Below are 18,730 nucleotides of genomic sequence, written 5' to 3'. Positions count from 1 at the left end.
TTGGGTGAAATGATCCATGTAAAGTACTTAAATGGCACCTAGAAAATGCTCAATAAATGTTAGTGCTGCTGCTAACTATAATGTCCTGTTAGGAAGAGTAACCGCAAGACGCAGACCACCAAGGCAGCACATAACGTAGGTGAAGCCTGGCCAGGTAGATGGGAGCCAAGATTAGCCTTATACAGAAATGCAGTAGGTCACAGACTTGTGTGCTTACTAAACAGTAAAACCCAAGCTTATTGGTGTGGCTCACAAGCACTAGGTAATCTGGCCCTGGCAGACTTTTCTGTTTTCTTCTAATCTTCAAATATGTTCACCCTAGGCCTTTGCCATTGCTGTTCCCTCTATCTGGAATGCCTTTCTGACACAGCTCCTAATGGCTGCACTTTTGAGTCATAGAATTATTTCAAATGCCACTTCCTCTGCGAGGCATTTCCTGAACCCCGGCACCGTGACGTTATGACCAGATAAAAAGACCTTATTTTCTTTCACGTTTTATTGCTCCCTACCCCTATGGGATGTGAACTGCATAGAGGAACACACTGCCTTTCTTGTTCACCACTGTATCCTTAGGTCCTCGAACACTGGAGAACCTTAATACATGTTTGCCAGAAAAATGAAGGGCCCCAAATGATCTCTATTAGAGATGTATTTCTTCTAAGCCGCTCCTGGCAGAGGAGGCCTGTCAAGCTGTGACCAGCAATTAGCACAGTGCAGTGGATTCAGTGAAGTGAGCACTTCATGCCAGAAGAGCCTGTGGACTGAAGGGAAGGGACTTTGTGAAACAAAGTAAGTTCTGATGGCCAAGGGCAGAAAGACAGGCCCAAGGCAATGTCTATTACAGAGCTGGTCACAGAGCTGGTGCAGGACTGTGGGTTCTCGACAGGCGACAGATGGGGGGTAGGGATGCAACAGAAAGGGGCTGGGAGAATTCAGAGGCCTGGTCTACCAGAGGGATCCTGGGGGTCACTGGATCAGGTCTGGTCTTCCCTCCATCAGGGTCCTCAAATTTAGTTTTTTGACATTTTCTTCAAAAGAAGTTTCACGTAGTCACACACACACCAACATGTTTGAAAGGAGGTGCACATTTGTACAAGGATGGTCACTGGTTGTCAGGACAAAATGCAGATATCAAGAATGTTTTAGAATTCACCTTTAAAGGCTTATGTGCAGTGTCTACCAGTTGTTGTTTCCCTCTTTCCGGCAATCCTCTCTTCACTCCCCTTCCCAGACAGTATAGTTTTCTGGCTCTGTTTTCTCACTGTCACTGTTCCTTATCAGTCCCCTCTGAGAAGCGTTTGCTTCATCACTCACCTCTAAACATCTGTTTCCAGAAAGCAGCTTGAACGAGCTGATGAGCCGTCAGGGCCTTTGTACCCCAGTGTTCTCTGCTGGAACACAAGCCCTCCAGGCTGGCCGCCCCCTTTCTCTCCAAGCCTTGTCTGCATGCCACTTTCTCAGTGAAGTCTCTTCTCTGCCATCTTATTTAAAATCCTGTTCCCTCCAATCCTCTCCATCATCTTGATCTTCTGTATAGTGCTTTCTACCAAAACTATGAGCTTCTGGTTTAGTGCTTATTTCCTGTGACTAGTATGTCGCTTCCAGGAGAACATGAGTTTGTCTTTTATTTACTATTTATGGTTTAGAAAAGTGCCTGAAACACTATATGCCCTCAAAAAATACTTGCTGAATGGTCACAATTTTTGTGCATTTAAAATGTACAGAGAGTCTTACAAGTCTCCAGTCCTTATTCATTTATTATTATTTTTTTTTTTTTTTTCGGTACCGGGAACCGAACTCACAACCTCATGCTTGCCAGGCAGGCGCTGTGCCGCTGAGCTAAATCCCCAGCCCCTAATACTCATTTATGGTTGACAACAGCAGAAAAGTATTCTCTCACAGTTCTGTAAACCAAATTCTGAGATCAAGATGTTCATAGCGTTATGCTCTCTCTGAAGGTTTTATGAAAGGATTCTTTCTTTCAAGGTCTTTTGCCCTCAGGCATTGATTTTTGGTAGCATAATTCCAATCTCTGACGATGGTCTTGTCTTTTTCTGTCTCTTATAAGGTCATTTGTCATTGGACTTAGGGCCCGTTCTAATCCATTATGATCTTATTTTAAGCTCTTTAACTTAATTACATCTATAAAGCCCATTTTTCCCCAAGTAAGGCTGCATTCACTGCCTCAGACTATTTAAACCTGAGTGTTTGAAGCACACACACACCTCCCCACCCCCACCCCCGTTTGAGCAGAGTGGTATACAGTACTTAGTGCAGGTAACTGCTGTGGCTTGCCTCATTGTAACAGTAAAGCAAGGGACAGAGAATGCATGCAAAAATTTCTTGAATTAATAACTTTCTGGAGGAGGGTAAGAGTGTGTGGAGTTTGCAGAGGTGCAGCTTGATTGCCCTGCTTGAAGAGGAAATGTGAGGGTACACTGGCTCAGGCAAGGCTATCATAGACCCCAGGGTAGAGCTGAATCTCCGGCAGGGAAGTTACAGCAGCAAAAAACAGACTCTAACACCAAGAGAACTACAAGATCAAACACACGATGCAGCACCGCCACGCGCAGCCGCAGAGGAAGACGGGCGAGACTTGCGCAGCCGCAGAAGGAGTCGGACGGATCCACGCAGCCGCAGACAGACCCGGCGAGAGTCCCCGTTACTCTGTTCCGCGCTATTTCGGCCGCGGGGGCCAGGCGGACCTTGTCCTCGATCCCTTAACCCAGGCGACTGGGGCCGGCTCCGCCCCGCCTGCGCCGGGTGCCAGTCTTTCCCAGAGCCGCTGCCATCATGCTGCTGCCCGTGTTCACCCTGAAACTGCGCCACAAAATCAGCCCTCGCATGGTGGCCGTGGGGCGTTACGACGGGACTCACCCGTGCCTGGCGGCCGCCACCCAAGCGGGCAAGGTAACCGCTCCCACCCGCACGCAGCGCGGACCCTGGGGACTCGCGACCTCCCGCGGCCCCGCCCCTCACCCCGCCTCCGCCCCAGCCCAGGTTGCCTGGCAACCAATCGGGCAATTTTTGTACCGCTTCATCCTCCCACACTTTTTCTAAGAAGTTTGGCTTCTTTCTTTTCTCTCTTCCTTTCTTTCTTTCCATTTACTTTTTAAAAATCAGTGCGTATTTGTAGTACAGTAGTTGGGTTTCTTATCGTTAGGCACTTTGGGATATTGTTGAAGTCCAGGACAGATAAGCAGCTTAGGAAGAGAAATCTTCATAAAGAAAAAAAGGCTCTTGGCTGAGATTAGCACTAATAGCCGACCTCAGATTCCAGCCCTGTGCCTCTGCTTGTCGCTTGAAACTCCTTCCACTCGCTCGCACCCTTTACAGAGAAAAGACTGCAGACACCTCTAAATTAAATTGTGTGTGTGTATGTGTTGCACAGCATCGAACTCAGGGCCTCTCACATGCTAGGCAAACCCTCTTATAACTGAGCTATATCCCCAGCCCTCACATTGCACTGTTGGTCCTTGACCATATACATTCAAATTTCCCCCTAGAATTTATTTGCGAAGTATTAAGTGCTTAGTACACGTCAGGTATTTTCTGTACTGTAAGGATCATAGAGATTTTTTTAAAAAGATATTGTCATTGCACACGTTGGTCTTGTGTGCTGATGGAAGTATGCCCCCAAATCAAAGGAATACGGAGACTGCAAGGGTAATAGCGTTTAACAGGTACAAAGGCTTATTACATTAATTATCTCAAGGGCAGTAGCATCGCACAGGTGTGGGTGATCCTGGCTCCCCTGTCTAATTTCATGACCTTTGGCAAGGGACCGGGGATTTAGCTCAGCGGCAAAAGCGCCTGCCTGGCAAGCGCAAGGTCGTGAGTTCGGTTCCCGGTACCGGAGGAAAACCAAAAAAAAAAAAAAACCAAAAACAAAAACATGACCTTTGGCAAGATATTTAATAATAGTACCTACCCTAGGGTTGTTAGGATTAGATGATACATGTAAAGCACTTGGCGTATTGAAAGTGGTCACTAGTTATTAGTTGTTATTTTCTTTTGTGATCCTCACTTTACTGATTAGAAATAGCAGTTCAGAGAGATTCAAAGTAGTATCTGGTGCCACTCGGCTGGAGAGTGGTTGAATTGAGATTACAGTGCGTGTTCTCCAACCCACGGTGCATTTCATAGCTAGTGTTTGTGTGATTTATAGTTCTCAGGACCATATTATTTCATGTGCTATGCCTTGGGATACCCAAGAAGTAAGACTCATTTTCATTAAGTGTAGTATAATGGAGTAAAGCACTTATTTAGCATAGGGTCTGGTACCTGATAATGTTAGTTGGTGGCCCTGACAAATGCCAAAAAGAAATTCATATTTGTTCTGCTGTAGGTGCACAGCAGGTATACAGTGAGCTGAAATATTTCACTGCTATTAGCTCAGCCTCTATTTTGAGGGCTTACCATGTGCTGGGCATTGTTTTTAGCTCTTCAGCTGCAATGGTGAATGTGACAGACAAATTTCCTCCCTTTGGAGCTTATATTTGTGAGGGGGAGCCAGATGATTACCAGAAAAAAAGTCTGTCTTTGTGTCTATGTATCTATGTATCTATCTGTATTATCTATCTATCTTAATAGGAGAAAACAAACCAAGAGACTAAGGGAAGGGAGATGATGAGCACTTGCTGTTTTTGACAGGCCTGTGATGCCATGATCAGAATTCTGAAGGAAGCTGAGCATGGTGGCACACACCTGTAATCCCAGCAATTGGGAGACTGAGGCAGGAAGATTGCTGTGAGTTGGTGGCCAGTCTGGGCTCTATAGTGAGTTCAAGGCCAGCCTGAAGTACATGGCAAAGCTCTGTCAAAAAGCAACAACTACAAAAAAATTGGCGTTGGGGGAGGAAATGGGCAGACAAACTCTCCAGATACATGGGACAAGTGCCTTACAGGCAGAGATCAGCAAGTGTAAAACGCAAGGAGTCTTTGGGGCTGGGATGGAATGATGCAGGCCGCAAGCAGGGCTGGATCTTGTAGAGCCACATGTGGGCCATGGCAAAGACCTTACTGACGCTGCCTGTGTTGGGAGGTCACTGAGGGTTTTAATTCGGTGAGCGATGAGATTTGCTTTCCATGTTAGATAAAGAGACTGGGGCTGGGATGTGGGGATGCACTGCAGTGGGTTGCTGGGAGGTGGGTGTAGGAGTAGAGGCGGGGAATCAGGTCAAGCCTCTGTGGAAGCTCTTACATCACAGTGTGACCTTGAGTGGGGAGCAGACACTTGACTCTGGGACTGTTTCTGAAAATGGCAAGAAAAAAAAAAAAAGAAATGAAAAGGTCCTGTGTAATTGGTTACTTTGTGTTCAGATGTTCAACAGTTCTGCAGGGTTCTAGCTTAGCCTACTCTTTTCTTTTGAGACTTAAAAAAAATTGAGAACCTTTCATGATCTAACAGATAAATATGTTCTTCTTTAAAAAGAAACATTCCAGGTAAGGCCAGAGCCTCCTCTTTGACCTCTGGAGCCTGCATATCTAAAAGCAGACCGTTGTCATTTCATCTGGGACCCTGACTTTGGGCCTGAACAAGGACATTTTGAAAAGTGTTTTCTTACAAGATGACATCAGTGTTTTGCTCCAGGAACATTTTTTCCCTCACCAGGGAGCTGGGGATGAGTTGAATTTACATTGTCAGCAGCACCTCCTCAGCTAGAACAAACATTAGGTGAGCTACAGGCAGTCATTTAGAAGGAGTCTAAAAAATAGGCGCTGGGAGTGCTCCATTTGTTATGTGACTGAACTTTGCTTTTCCCTTGCCTGGAGGGACAGGTAGGTCTCCTCTGGGATTCTGTTTTCTGTGAGCAGAGGACAGCAGGGGACTCCAAGAAGGGAGGAGTCTGACTCCTGAGATTCCTGTTGTTCTTGGCAAAAATCACAGTCTTTCCGTTCTGGTAACAATGAATGTGGTGCCCATAAGGTGTTTCTCCTCTTGTTCTTTCTCCAGAAGATTGTAAGAATTGTTTTGTTCAGAACTGTTATGAAAGAAAGTATGTGGGAGTCAGAGGCTGGGGCCTGGGACGTGCGAGGTTTTATGTTCTATCCTGGTCACAGTCTTCAGGCCTTGGAAGGGGCCATGCCCTTCTGGCCTCATCTGTAAGTCAGGTTGGAGCGAGGATTAAGTGGAATTCATGTTTATGAAAGAATGTTGTGCAGTGTCATGCAGATGAGAACATGAAGGCAGCCTTCAGTAGCTGTACACATTTTCTGCATGTTTCTCATCAATTCTTTTGAAAATTATTTTTGTTGACTAGATTAGTGTGTGTAGGTAATAATTTAAAATTAGTACTATTTGGAAATTTTTTTTTTTTTTTGTCGTTTTGAGACAGGCTCTTGCTATACAGTTCAGGCTGGCCTTGAGCTCACTGTGTAGCCCAGGGTGGTCTTGAACTCACAATGATCCTCCTGCCTCAGCCTCCCTAATGCTGGGATTACAGGCATGTGCCACCATGCCTGGCATACTATTTGGATTTATACTCATTTAAAATTATCAAAATTTTGCAGATAGAAGGGACCTAAAGGATCTCTAGTCCAGTGTTCTCTGTCCTTTTTTTCATATTGGCTTCATGGAGCCTTTTTTAGATAAAGACAAATTCCCCATTGAAATTTTAATAATATATGTATGCTGTATGTCTTATTCTGTACTCATTTTGTAGCCCTTAGGTGCCACAAGCCATTCTAATATTGAAGAGCTCTCCATCCCAAACTTGTTTATTCTTCTTTGGAGCAGTAGTGTACCACCTTTCTTAATACATTTTCTAAGCTGGACGTGGGTGGTGCACACCTGTGATCCTAGCATGTGGGAGGCTGAGGCAGGAGGATCTCAGAGTGTTTGATGGCCAGTCTGAACTACATAGCAAGACCTGTCTCCAAAAACCAAAACCAACCAAAACAAACAAAAAGAATGCATTTTCTAGTCCAAACCTTCTTTTCACAAGTGAAGCCCATGGAAGTTGAATGATTTATTTAGTCTCTCAGATAATTCATTTATGTTAATTGAAACTGTTGAATTTATCGTCTTTAGACTAATTCGTCCTACAACTATAGAGGATGGAAAGTTTTCAAGAAACTTGATTTGCATGGCATGTCTCAAGTTTGTAAATATATTTACCAACTACTAGGCTGTTAGGAATTGAGATGTGAATTTAGTGGACCAAAGATATGAAAGGAAAGGTCTGCTCTGTTTTCTGTGATGTTGGTGTGTAGTATGGTTGAAGCTCGTAGCAGTTTCCTATGGGTCAAAGAAGAGGTTGGTTTGCAGGAGTACTTTGACTTCCTGTAGGTGATAGCATGTGTCTTGGTTACTTTTCTCTTGTTGCTGGGACAAAATACCCAACACCCAAACTTAGGGAAGGAAGGGTTTATTTAGCTCACAGTTTGTGGAGATTGCAGTAATCAACTGGCTCCAAGGCAAAGTGGCACATGGTGTTGGGCAACAGTTCATGGTGCCCTGGGGCACGTAGACTGCACACAATACAAGGGAAGGAAAGAGGCTTGCTCTTTCAATCCTCCCCTTTTTGCTCTTGTTGCTTTTGCTGTTTTCTTCAGCCATAAACTGTTGCCCGCTGCCATGTGCCACTTTGCCATAATCCCAGCATTGGATCCTGAGTCTATCACAAACTCTAGAAACCTACCCCGTGACTGCATACGACTTTGTGGGGACACCTAGACACAAACCATAACAGCATGTAAGGTTCCCTGGTGAGCAACAATTAGATCTTATTCATAACCTGCTTCTTCATCACTGGGTTTCCACACTATGTAATGACTGAAAGTTGGCTGTGCACAGAACTATTTTTGGGTGTCTTAAGCTTCGTAAGGCATTAAAGTATCTTCTGGTTAATGTTGACATCTGTTTTTAACCTGTGTTTTGTCAAAAAAAAAGTATGATATTAATTTGTCATTTTTAATATTTTAAGGGAATGCAATTAACTGTTCTTGTTTTAGGTTTTTATTCACAATCCTCATACACGGAGCCAGTATTTCAGTGCGCCCAGAGTCTCGCAGAGCCCGCTGGAATCTGACGTTTCTCTTCTGAACATTAACCAGGCAGTCAGCTGCCTGACTGCAGGAGTACTGAACCCTGAGCTTGGCCATGATGTTCTTTTAGTGGGGACCCAGACTAATCTTTTGGCTTATGATGTCTACAATAATTCAGATTTGTTCTACAGAGAGGCAAGTATACCTCCATTACAACCATAAAATTGTCATTACTTATTTTTTTTTTTTTTTTTTTGTTTTTCTCCGGTACCGGGAACCGACCTTGCGCATGCCAGGCAGGCGCTTTTGCCGCTGAGCTAAATCCCCAGCCCCGTCATTACTTATTAACGTCTAGTTTGTTTATGCTTGAAAGAAGTCCCCCATTTAGTTTGCTTTACTGTGTGGCCATTGTAACATAATTAAACAACATGGAGTATTTGTCATTTACATCTTCTTTATGTAATTGGAGCTTTTTTATTTGGTCATGGCTTGTAATAACGTGATAACACTGTACTTTATCTGTGAGGTATGCAAGGGGTGACTGAAAAATATGGTGAATGTTTAAATTTTGAAAAAAATTTGTAGTAAAAGACACACTATCATTAATCCTGCTCTAAGTACTCCCCCTCACTTTGAACACACTTATCCCATCATTCTTGCTACTTTCTGAGCAGTTCTGGAAGTTCTCTTTTGTGAGTGTCTTTAGGAGGCATGATTAAAAAGTGCAGTGAATACTGTTGTTGAATGTTATCCAGTGGAAAAGTAGGCTCTTAAAGCATTGTAGTGTGTCTTCATCTACCTGATTCCCTGGTTCTGGCTCCATGTGACTTCTGGTTCTTCCTGAAGTCAAAATGACCATGAAGGATAAACATTTGGAATTGATTCAGGACGTACATGATAGGTAAACTGAGGACACCTATGAAAAGGATTTCCAGAACTGCTTCCGAAAGTGGCAAGAAGGAGGAGACAAGTGTGTTTGAATGGATGGGAGTGTTCTGAGGGGATTAATAATAATGTGTCTTTTACTGTAATACATTTTTAAACATTCTAAGCACACACCTCAGTCACACCTCATGTGTGATGCCATCTTCGTCAGGATCTCCTGTTGAGAATTCAGCTAGGGCTGGGAAGCCAGCATGCAGTTCTTCGGGTGGCCTTGCATTAAAGTTTAGAGGTACTTTAAAGAAGCCCTTACTGTAGCCTGCCATCTACAGGCAATTGCAACTTTCTTAACCAAGTAATTCATATTTGTTATAGAAAAGAATAGGGAAGCAAAAAGAAAAAATTCTTAAATTCTTAAATTATTTTTGCAGATTTTTTACTATACATATGCAAATAAAAAAGTTTTTTTTTACCGAATGGGATCATACTATGTACATGTAGTTGTTTAGCTTATTTTTCCTGTATAATTTTTTTTAAATATAATTTGCATACCATACAACTTATCATCTATTTATCACTACAATTAATTAGTTTTTCGTGTATTCAGAAAGTTTTTTAAGCTAGGTGTGGTGACATATGCCTGTAATCCCAGCACTTGGGAGGCTGAGGCAGGATGATTGCCACGAGTTCAAGGCTAGCCTGGGCTACATAGTGGGCTCAAGGCCAGCTTGGACTATCTAGTGAGACCCTCTCTCAAAAAAAAAAAAAGAAAGAAAAGAAACCAGAAAGTTTTGTAACCACCACCACAATCAATTTTAAACATTTTTATTACCTCCAAAGACAAAACAAAACAAAAAATGCTACAATAGTAGGCAGTCTTCATTTTCTCTTGGCCTTCTCACCTGAGGCAATCTGCTTTCTATCTATTCTAGACATTTCATAAATACAGAATCATATACTAGGATACTGTGTAGTCTTTTGTGATTGGCTGCTTCTTCTTCTTCTTTTTTGAGACTGATTTTCACTGTATAGTCCAGGCTGATCTTGAACTCACTGTGTAGCTCTCAGTTTGCCCTTGAACTCACAGTGATCCTCTTGCCTTGGCCTCCGAAGTGCTGACATTACAAGTGTATATCACCATGTCCGGTCTAGCTGCTTTTTCTTAGCATAAAAATTTCCATATTGATTCATGTTGTAGCATATATCAATACTTCATTTCTTTTTATAGCTTTTATTATTCCATTGTGTATCACATTTTATTTATCCATTTATAAGTTAATGGGCAATCCACTTCCTAGCTATTACACGTGGCCTTTTCATTTACTATATATATTCTGAACATCTTTATATGAAGATAATGTGTATCTATATATCATTCTTATTGTTTCTGTAGTATTTCATTGTGTTAATATATAATAATTTGTTTCATCAATACAATATTTTGAACATTTGTGTCCTTTTCAGTTTCTTTTTATAGTTGATACTTCAATAAGCATATATCCCACCACTTTCCTGATTATTTCCCAAGGATAAGTTTCTAGATATGCAGATGCCCTTTTGTGGGGTGTTTTGGTCCATTGAGGTAAAATATACATACAGTGAGTTGCACAAACCTTTTTTTTTTGCACAAACTTTAAGTGTACAATTCAGTCAGTTGTTTTTTTCTGTCTTTTCGAGACAAGGTCTCGCTATGCAGTTCAGGCTGTCCTTGAGCTCACTTTGTAGCCCAGGCTGGTCTCGAACTCACAACAATCCACCTGCCTCAGCCTCCTGAGTGCTGGGATTATAGGCATGCGCCACCATGCCCAGCTTAATTCAGTCAGTTTTGAGCCCTATACCCAACACCTTCAATTAAAATATAGAACAGTTCTGTCACTTCAGAAAATATCGTGTCTCATTCCATTCAAGTCTGATTCCCTATAGACTATCACTTTTCTGATTTTTGACAGCTTGGATTTGCTTTTCTTGTTCTTGAACTTCATATAAATGGAATCATACAGAGTGTACCCTTTGGTATCTGGCTTCTTTCACTCAGGATAATATCTATGAAAGTCTTCCCTGTTGTTGCATATAGCAATAGTTCTTTTTTTTTGTTGCTCAGTAACAAAAATAGTGTATTCTATTGCATGAATATACCACAGTGTGTTTATTGTATTGGTGATAGACAGGTAGTATAGACATTTAAATTCTTTCAGTTTGGGGCAATTATGAATAAAATTGCTATAAACATTTATGTACAAGTCTTTTTGTAAGTATGTGTTTTAACTTGTCTTGGATAAACACTGAGGAGTAGAACTGCTGGGCTGTATAACAGATATATGATTACCTTTATAAAACACTGGCAAACTGCTTTCTAAAGTGGTTGTACCGTTTGCTACTCCTACCATCTCAGCAGTGTTGAGAGTCTCAGTTGCTGCACATTCTTTGTGAACATTTGATATTACCAAGCTTTTTCCCCCTTGGTACTGGGAATTGAACCCAGGGCCTTCACACTGAGCTACATTTTTTTATTTTTTTTATCTTAAGACTGGGTCTCGCTAAGTTGCTAAGTTTTCCCGGCTGGGCTAGAACTTTCAATCCTTCTGTGTCAGCCTCCCAGAGTGATGATATTACCGGTGTGTACCACCATGCTTTGTGATTTGATTCATTTTAGTAGATGTGAATTGGCATCATACTGTGGTTTTATTTTCCAGTTTCCTGATGACCAGTGATATATAGCACTTTTTCTCGTGCTTCTTGAGTGTGCTTACGCTTTCTACCTAGTTTTCATTGGTAGTTTCCCACTTTCTTACTGATTTGTAGATATCCTTTGGATATACTGGATGTAAGTTCTGTATAAGAAACATTTTCTCTGAGTCCATAATGCACTCCAACAGATAGGTGTCTTGGTGAGCAGAAGACTTCAGTTTTTAATAAGTCCGGCTGAGCAGTATTTTCTTTAATAATCAGTGCTTTTCCTATCCTTCTAAGAAATCCTTATACCTATTTCAAGGTCACAAAATCCTACTACATTTTCATTGAGGACTGAAATGGAGTTTAGGACTGGATTCATAAGGTTCTCCAAGGAAACCGAACCAAGAAAATATGTATATATGTAATGGGAGTAGGTTAAGAAATCGCGTTACCTGATTGTGGTGGCTGGCAGGTCCAAAATCTGCAGGGTGGAGACGTGGGAAAAAGTTGGTGTGGACCCTGAAGCCTGAAGGCGGGATCCCTCCTTCCGTGGGGCAGGTCGGTCTTTCTCCTATGAAGTCCTTCAGCTGAATGTTGAGGCTCACTCACTTTATGGAGGATCATGTGCTTTACTTAGTCTGCTGATTTAAATGTAATCTCCTCTACAAAATATCCTCACAGTAACAGTGAGAATAATGTTTGACCAAATATCTGCATGGTAGGGTCTAGCCAGCTTGATATATAAAATTAATATTACAAGGCCTTGGCTTTACAATTGCTGAGTCAGGACAAATTAAAGAGGACATAAATACAAAAAGAAATACAGGAAAAGAAGAAATACAATTGCTGAGTCAAAAACCATTTTTAGATGAGATTTCTGACAGATGTTGCTAAATTATTCTCTAGAAAAACTGCTGTTTTTCTACCTCCTCCTCACAATATGAGAGTGCCTATTGTATAACACCCTGAGCAACAATGGATAATGTTCTTTCTCATCATTGCTTATTGAAAAGTGAAAAATTATATATTGTGAGAAGGCACATTTTTCATGTTTTTTGGCTGCAGTTCTTGTGAATTTCTTTCTGGGGGAGCTGGGATGGTTATTCTTTTCTTGTTTATTTGCCTTTTAATAACAAAATAACTTTCTGACATATATTGCAGTTATTTTTCCAAGTTCTTTAGTTACCTTTTATGTTTTCATTGACTAGTTATTTAAGTTTTAATATCTTATGATGTCTTCATTTCCTTTATAGTCACTCTTTTCTTTATATTTTTCATAAGGCTATTATAAATATTATATTCCTATATAATAAATTATCCTTGAATCTCCCATACATAAGTTATGCTTGTGTAATATATTAAAGAAGTCTGAAATATTTATTAATTCTGAATGCTAGGCCTAGGAGGATTTGTTTTATTCTTTATACTTTTTAGTAACTTAAACATTAAAAAGAGTAGTGGTAAGAGAACTAGGTAGTAGTATTAAAAATATTTCCATCCCCACATGGTTAAAATAAATGATAAAATTTGAGTGTTTAAAAGCAAACATTTAAAAAAAAATTTTGTTTTGAGATGGGTCTCACTATGCAGTTCAGGCTGGCCTTGAACTCATTATGTAGCCCAGGCTGGCCTTGAACTCACAGCAATCTTCCTGCCTCAGTCTCTCGAGTGCTGCGGTTACTGGTGTGTGTCACCGTGCTTGGTGAGAGGCGTAGTACTTGGTGGCCTTGGAGAGCCCCAGATAATCATAGCAACATATTGGATCAGTTTAGCGTGAGAGCCAGGGCTCTGAGTCTACCATGTGTCTGTTCTCATCCTTGCAGAAGCCACAGTGATGGCCTTGGTGGACAGCCCTGGCTGCCCTCTCAAGAGACTGTGTGGTTTCTCACAAATCTCGACAGGAAGTTGAGGATACAAATGAGAAGGCGGATCCATATTTCCTCCAGTGTGCCTGCCTGCCATTGTGTCTGAAATTGTGTTTCTTTTTCTTCTTAGGTAGCAGATGGGGCAAATGCCATTGTGCTGGGGACACTGGGAGATGTAGCCTCTCCTCTTGCAATTATTGGTGGAAATTGTGTTCTACAGGGTTTTGATCATGAAGGAAATGATCTCTTTTGGACGGTATGGACAGAACATTCTTTTTGGTAGTCTTAAGTCATTTTAATTTTCTTTAGGATACTTTATTTATTATTTTATTTTTTTTTCTTTAGGATACTTTTAAATTTACTGTCTAGAGGGCTGGGGATTTAGCTCAGTGGCACAGCGCCTGCCTGCCAGGCGCAACGTCATGAGTTCGATTCCTGGTACTGGAAAAAACAAACAAAAAAAAGCAGAAAAAAAATTTACTGTCTATATTAAACAATAAAACAGAATATTATTTATAATTCATGTATTAAAAAGAATATGATTAATTCAGATAATTCACTGACTGCTTGTATAATCCCTCTCTTCCTGTAGCTGATATATTTGGATGAAATGGAAGAGCTGATTTGTGACTTTATTTCCAGGTTACTGGAGACAATGTTCATTCCTTGGCTTTGTGTGACTTTGATGGTGATGGGAAGAAAGAGGTACGTGGGGAAGGAGACACCTCTGTGTGTGTTCAGCTGTGTTAGTGTTGAGCGGAGTATTAGCTTCTCGTGCTAATTTTGGAGCTTTGTTACCTGAATGATGCCTAACTGGCCACATTTGCTTTTGATCAGCAACTGAAATATTTGTGAAATATAGCAGATAGTTCTGCTATCTCCTCTTTTTTGAACAAGAAATCATTTGTGTTTGTCTAATACAAAGAAGTAGGCCGTGGAGTCTCAAAGACGGGAGAGGGGAGAGAAGGCAGAACAGTTTCCAGGACCTTGGTCATATTCACAACCTTGTAAATTGCTTTTGATGCTTTGAAACATATTTGTAAGTTGTTTCCATTTTGGCCTGTTTTTTTCATTAGGAATCTAAAAAGTTTTAGCAACTATCTTTTAGTTTTTCGAAATTAATTCTAATAATGACTCTGGAAATGAGTGTTTTGGGCTTGAGCATGCAAAATGCTGCTTTGGGTGTCAACTTGCCCCTAGACTCTGGGCGCTGGTGTCTAAAGTAGGGCTCCCATTTGCAGGCAAGGAAAGTTACTCAGCCAGGGAGCATTTTCAGGTGCACAGTGAAAGAAAATATTCTGGCAAGATGTGCACTCCACGTGGCAAAGTAAAATCTTTTTCTTCACTGATTGAATCTATCGATCCTCCAATTAAAGGGCCCCGGGCCAGGGATATAGCTCAGCGGCACAGCGCCTGCCTGGCAAGTGCAAGGTCCTGAGTTCAATTCCTGGTACCCAAGAAAGAAAAGCAAACTAAATGTTCCCGATTAAAGGGCCCCTCTTGAGCGCTGGATTATTGAAGAATAGGAACTCTGGAGTGGTAGTAGTAGCAAAGTATTGTGCAATTTTTTTGTTTTATTTATGGAAATTTTGCTGTTTACTTATTAAGCTAAATATTCATAATTTCTCCCCGTTTAGCTTCTTGTTGGATCTGAAGATTTTGATATCCGGGTTTTTAAAGAAGATGAGATTGTAGCAGAAATGACAGAAACAGAGGTAAGAAATACCACCCTGGAGTTGGGATAAATACGGGCAAGATCGAGTGGTGCAGTCAAATGTAATATCGCATGACAGCGCTGGGGGATCTTCTCACATGAGAGTGCTGGGTGGGTGGTTTTAGAATAAAAATTGGATTTTTACTTAGTGTACTATCTTATCTCTTTTCTTTATTTGATTGCTTTTTTGAGACAAAGTCTTGCTATGTAGTTCAGGTTGGTCTTGAACTCATTATGTAGCCAGGCTAGCCTCAAACCTTTAGCAATCCCCCTGACTCAGCCTTCCAAGTACTGGGATAATAGGTATGCGCCATCACACCCATCTTACTTTGTACTTTTTATATATTCACAATTATTCTAATTTAAAATGATAGCTGTGGATAGAGAAGAAATAAAGGAGAAAAACGAGTACAGAAGCAGTAGTGTAAAGATGTGTATCTGTATATGGGGTTCTAATTTCTCTGCTTTTCCAGAAAGAGGGTCTTTAGCTTTGATTAGGTTCTTAAAGAGATTTTCGGCTCCACCCCTACCCCAGAAAACACCCAACTCTGTAGTAGGGTATAGGTGCTGTATCCTGAATCATTATATTTCTTTCATTGCAATTTTTTTAAAGACAAGAGTCTTGCTATGGGGGCTGAGGATGTGGCTCAGTGGCAGAGTTCTTGCCTTGCATGCACAAGGCCCTGGGTTCGATCCCCAGCACCACAAAAACAAATAAAATGTAAGTCTAAATGGACTTGTTTGTAACCAAGAAGCCTGATCAATAAAATTCCTTTCCAACATCACATTTAAAAAAAAAAAAAAAGAGTCTCGCTATGTAGTTCAGGCTTGCCTTTAACTCATTATGTAGGGGTTTGGGGATTGAGCTCAGCGGCACAGTGTTTGCCTGGCAAGCGTGAGGTCGTGAGTTCGATTCCCAGTACTGGAAAAAAAACAACAACAAAAACTCATTATGTAGCCTCGCTGGCCTTGGACTCTGCCTCAGCCTCCCGAGGACTGCGATACAGGTGGGCACCACTACACCCAGCCCTTTCATTCTAATTTATAGTAAATCTTTTTCCATTTGGTGGGAATAAATATGATTTAAAAAAAAATTTTTGGTCAATTTTAGATGTTAGGAGAGTAAATTTTTTGAAATACCTTTTTTTCCCCCTAAATCCTAGAAAAGGTGAGGAGAACTAAAATAGAGTTAGGTATTAGAGGGAACTTGTTCCTCTTGTAGTCTGCAAAAGAAAGAAATGAATAAAGTAAGGAAACACTAAGGGACCTGGGGAATATGAGGCTAAATTTATGAAAATACACACCTTATAAAATTGTTCATATATAGGGCCATTTTGGTTTTGCTCTTAGCTCAGATGTCTTTTCTCAAGTGAGCAAAATCTTGATACGTTTGGCAGTTGAACAGTATTAAGTATTGCCAGGAGGATGCTTGCGTTAAATAATTCTGGAATCCTGCACAGCACTTTGTATTCAGAGTTAAGTGAAGTGGGTAGTTTTGTAGAAATGCTGTAGGTGTAAAGGAAATTATATAACTATTCTCTGCTTTATACAATGTATTTCTTAATATCTCTTGTATTAGGGCCAGAATTAGAAAATAGATCTGTAGGATCATAGATATTATTAAGCTTTGGTTTTAACTTTAAAGGATAATTTTGTTCAATACCTAAAATTTTATCCTTTTAAGGATATTAGGCAATTCCATAGTCCTATAAGTATTTCCATATAATATGTGCATTCTGTCTATTGTTACGTACCACACAAATCCACGTGTTTGGGTTTTCAGTTTTGAAAGGATAATTCTTCCTTTTTTATTTTTTTACCTTTGGGAAACAATAAATTATGTCATAGAAAAATGTACACTCAAAAGTTAGTTAATACTGGCTTATAATTCTTATTAAAATTTAAGGAAACTGAAAGAATCATTAAAATCACTTGAAATAGTATATATGATAACTGCTGTTGTAGATATTCTAGAGCTTACATACTCAGTATTTTTCCTTCTTAATCCTGTTTCATTATCATTCTTCTAAAATAATGTTCTGAACATGCTTTCATTATCTTGATTTATTTTTTATTTTAAAGAGAATTAAATAAAAACAATAATAAAGTAGCAACAACATAGAAAAAAACAAAACAAAACAAAAACAATAAAAATGATACAGGGTTTCAAAACAAAATGATAGAAATTAACAGTGGTGTTATATTACACATTGTTATCTTCAATGAAGTTGCTGAGATTACCAGATGCAAGAAAGCAAGATTGATCAAACCATTAAAGAGAATAAAAAATTTAGAAAAAACATTAGAAATGATACAGAGCTTTACTAAACAAGATGGTAGGAATTCACCAACGGTTGTTATATTGCATATTGTTGTCTTCAAATTAGTTGTTTAGATTACCATATATAAGCATGCAAAATTGGTCAAAAAAATCTAAGTATTAATTGTTCCTTTTAGTAAACCAAATCTTAATTTAAAATGCCAAAGTTTGTGAGTTTTATGAAAATCTTAAAATCTTACCCAACTCTGAAATAGTTAACATGGCAGAGAAATACATTGCCCACTAGTGGGCTGGAAATGGTTTTACATCTCCTTTTAATACAATTGTAGCAGGGTTTGCAATTCTCTAAAGCTATATATCACATTAAATTAAACCCTAACAAAAAGATGTGTTTGTATGTATTACTTTTGCAGATCATCACCTCTTTATGCCCCATGTATGGCAGCCGATTTGGGTATGCCCTTTCCAATGGCACAGTTGGAGTTTATGACAAAACAGCCCGATCCTGGAGAATTAAAGTTAGTATGGTGTAGCCTTTCCTATTTAGGGATTTGATGCTTCTACTATTGAGAGACTTCTGTACTAATTATGGGAATTCTTTTTCAGTCCAAAAATCATGCCATGAGCATTCATGCTTTTGACCTTAATTCCGATGGAGTGTGTGAACTGATAACTGGCTGGTCAAATGGGAAGGTAGGTTTAAATAGCAGAGTTCATTATAATTCAAAGTAATGACTGTGATGTTGGCTGCGTGAGAATAGTAACATGGAAAGGCAAACCTGAGTTCCTTTGCTGTGTTTTCGTTTCTCTCAATCTTTCTAGATTATTTCTTCCTGAGTGAGTGCGTGTTCTTTTAGCCTAATCAGCCACGTTTGAGATAAAATATCCAGGGAGAGATCCTTTTGAGTCTGTCCTTTGAGTGAAAATCCGTCGTTCAGATTGCTTATAGTACATATAGACCAGTAAAAAATAAAAAAGAATTTTAATAACCTAATAGTGAACTGTCTTAGCTCCTTCCTAGTAAATCTTTAACACTAATTGAAAACTTAGAATTAATGAGGAGAATCATATTGATTCCGAAATGATCATTAAAGAATTACACTAGCATGTTGCTCTCCCAGCTGTAATTTTAAAGTAATATTCTTTTGCTTTCTTTTTTTCCCCCCTCAAACCAGAGCTGCTTATAGTCTTTTGACAAGTCAAAACTGTCTCGTTAGAAACTCCTCAGTAGCTGCCAGATCTCCAGGGATACCATTTGCCCTCGCTTCTTCTCTGTCAGTGTTGGACTGCCTAAAGAGGAGCAGCAAATTTCCGTCATTTTTGCTTT

At 40.1% G+C, this 18,730-nt stretch overlaps 1 protein-coding gene across 2 annotated transcripts in view; it reads left to right on the top strand.

Annotated features, from left to right (window-relative positions):
• Bbs2 (Bardet-Biedl syndrome 2) overlaps positions 1-18,730 on the top strand; it is a 55,591-nt gene that overhangs the window by 23,026 nt on the left and 13,835 nt on the right. The window contains exons 1-7 of one of the 2 annotated variants that reach the window (XM_005388353.2): positions 1,826-2,910; positions 7,956-8,183; positions 13,539-13,664; positions 14,051-14,113; positions 15,046-15,123; positions 17,817-17,921; positions 18,010-18,096. In XM_005388353.2, the coding sequence (XP_005388410.1) occupies positions 2,794-2,910; positions 7,956-8,183; positions 13,539-13,664; positions 14,051-14,113; positions 15,046-15,123; positions 17,817-17,921; positions 18,010-18,096 (804 nt within the window). In that variant the 5' untranslated portion in view covers positions 1,826-2,793. Of the gene's footprint in view, positions 1-1,825; positions 2,911-7,955; positions 8,184-13,538; positions 13,665-14,050; positions 14,114-15,045; positions 15,124-17,816; positions 17,922-18,009; positions 18,097-18,730 lie in introns of those variants that run through there. The other variant, XM_013516125.1, reaches the window with a different exon arrangement.

The sequence above is a fragment of the Chinchilla lanigera genome, unplaced genomic scaffold (genome assembly GCF_000276665.1).
Source record: "Chinchilla lanigera isolate Chin_1 unplaced genomic scaffold, ChiLan1.0 scaffold00032, whole genome shotgun sequence".
NCBI classification, from domain to species: Eukaryota; Metazoa; Chordata; class Mammalia; order Rodentia; family Chinchillidae; genus Chinchilla; species Chinchilla lanigera.
This window is presented reverse-complemented; position numbering and strand designations above follow the sequence as displayed.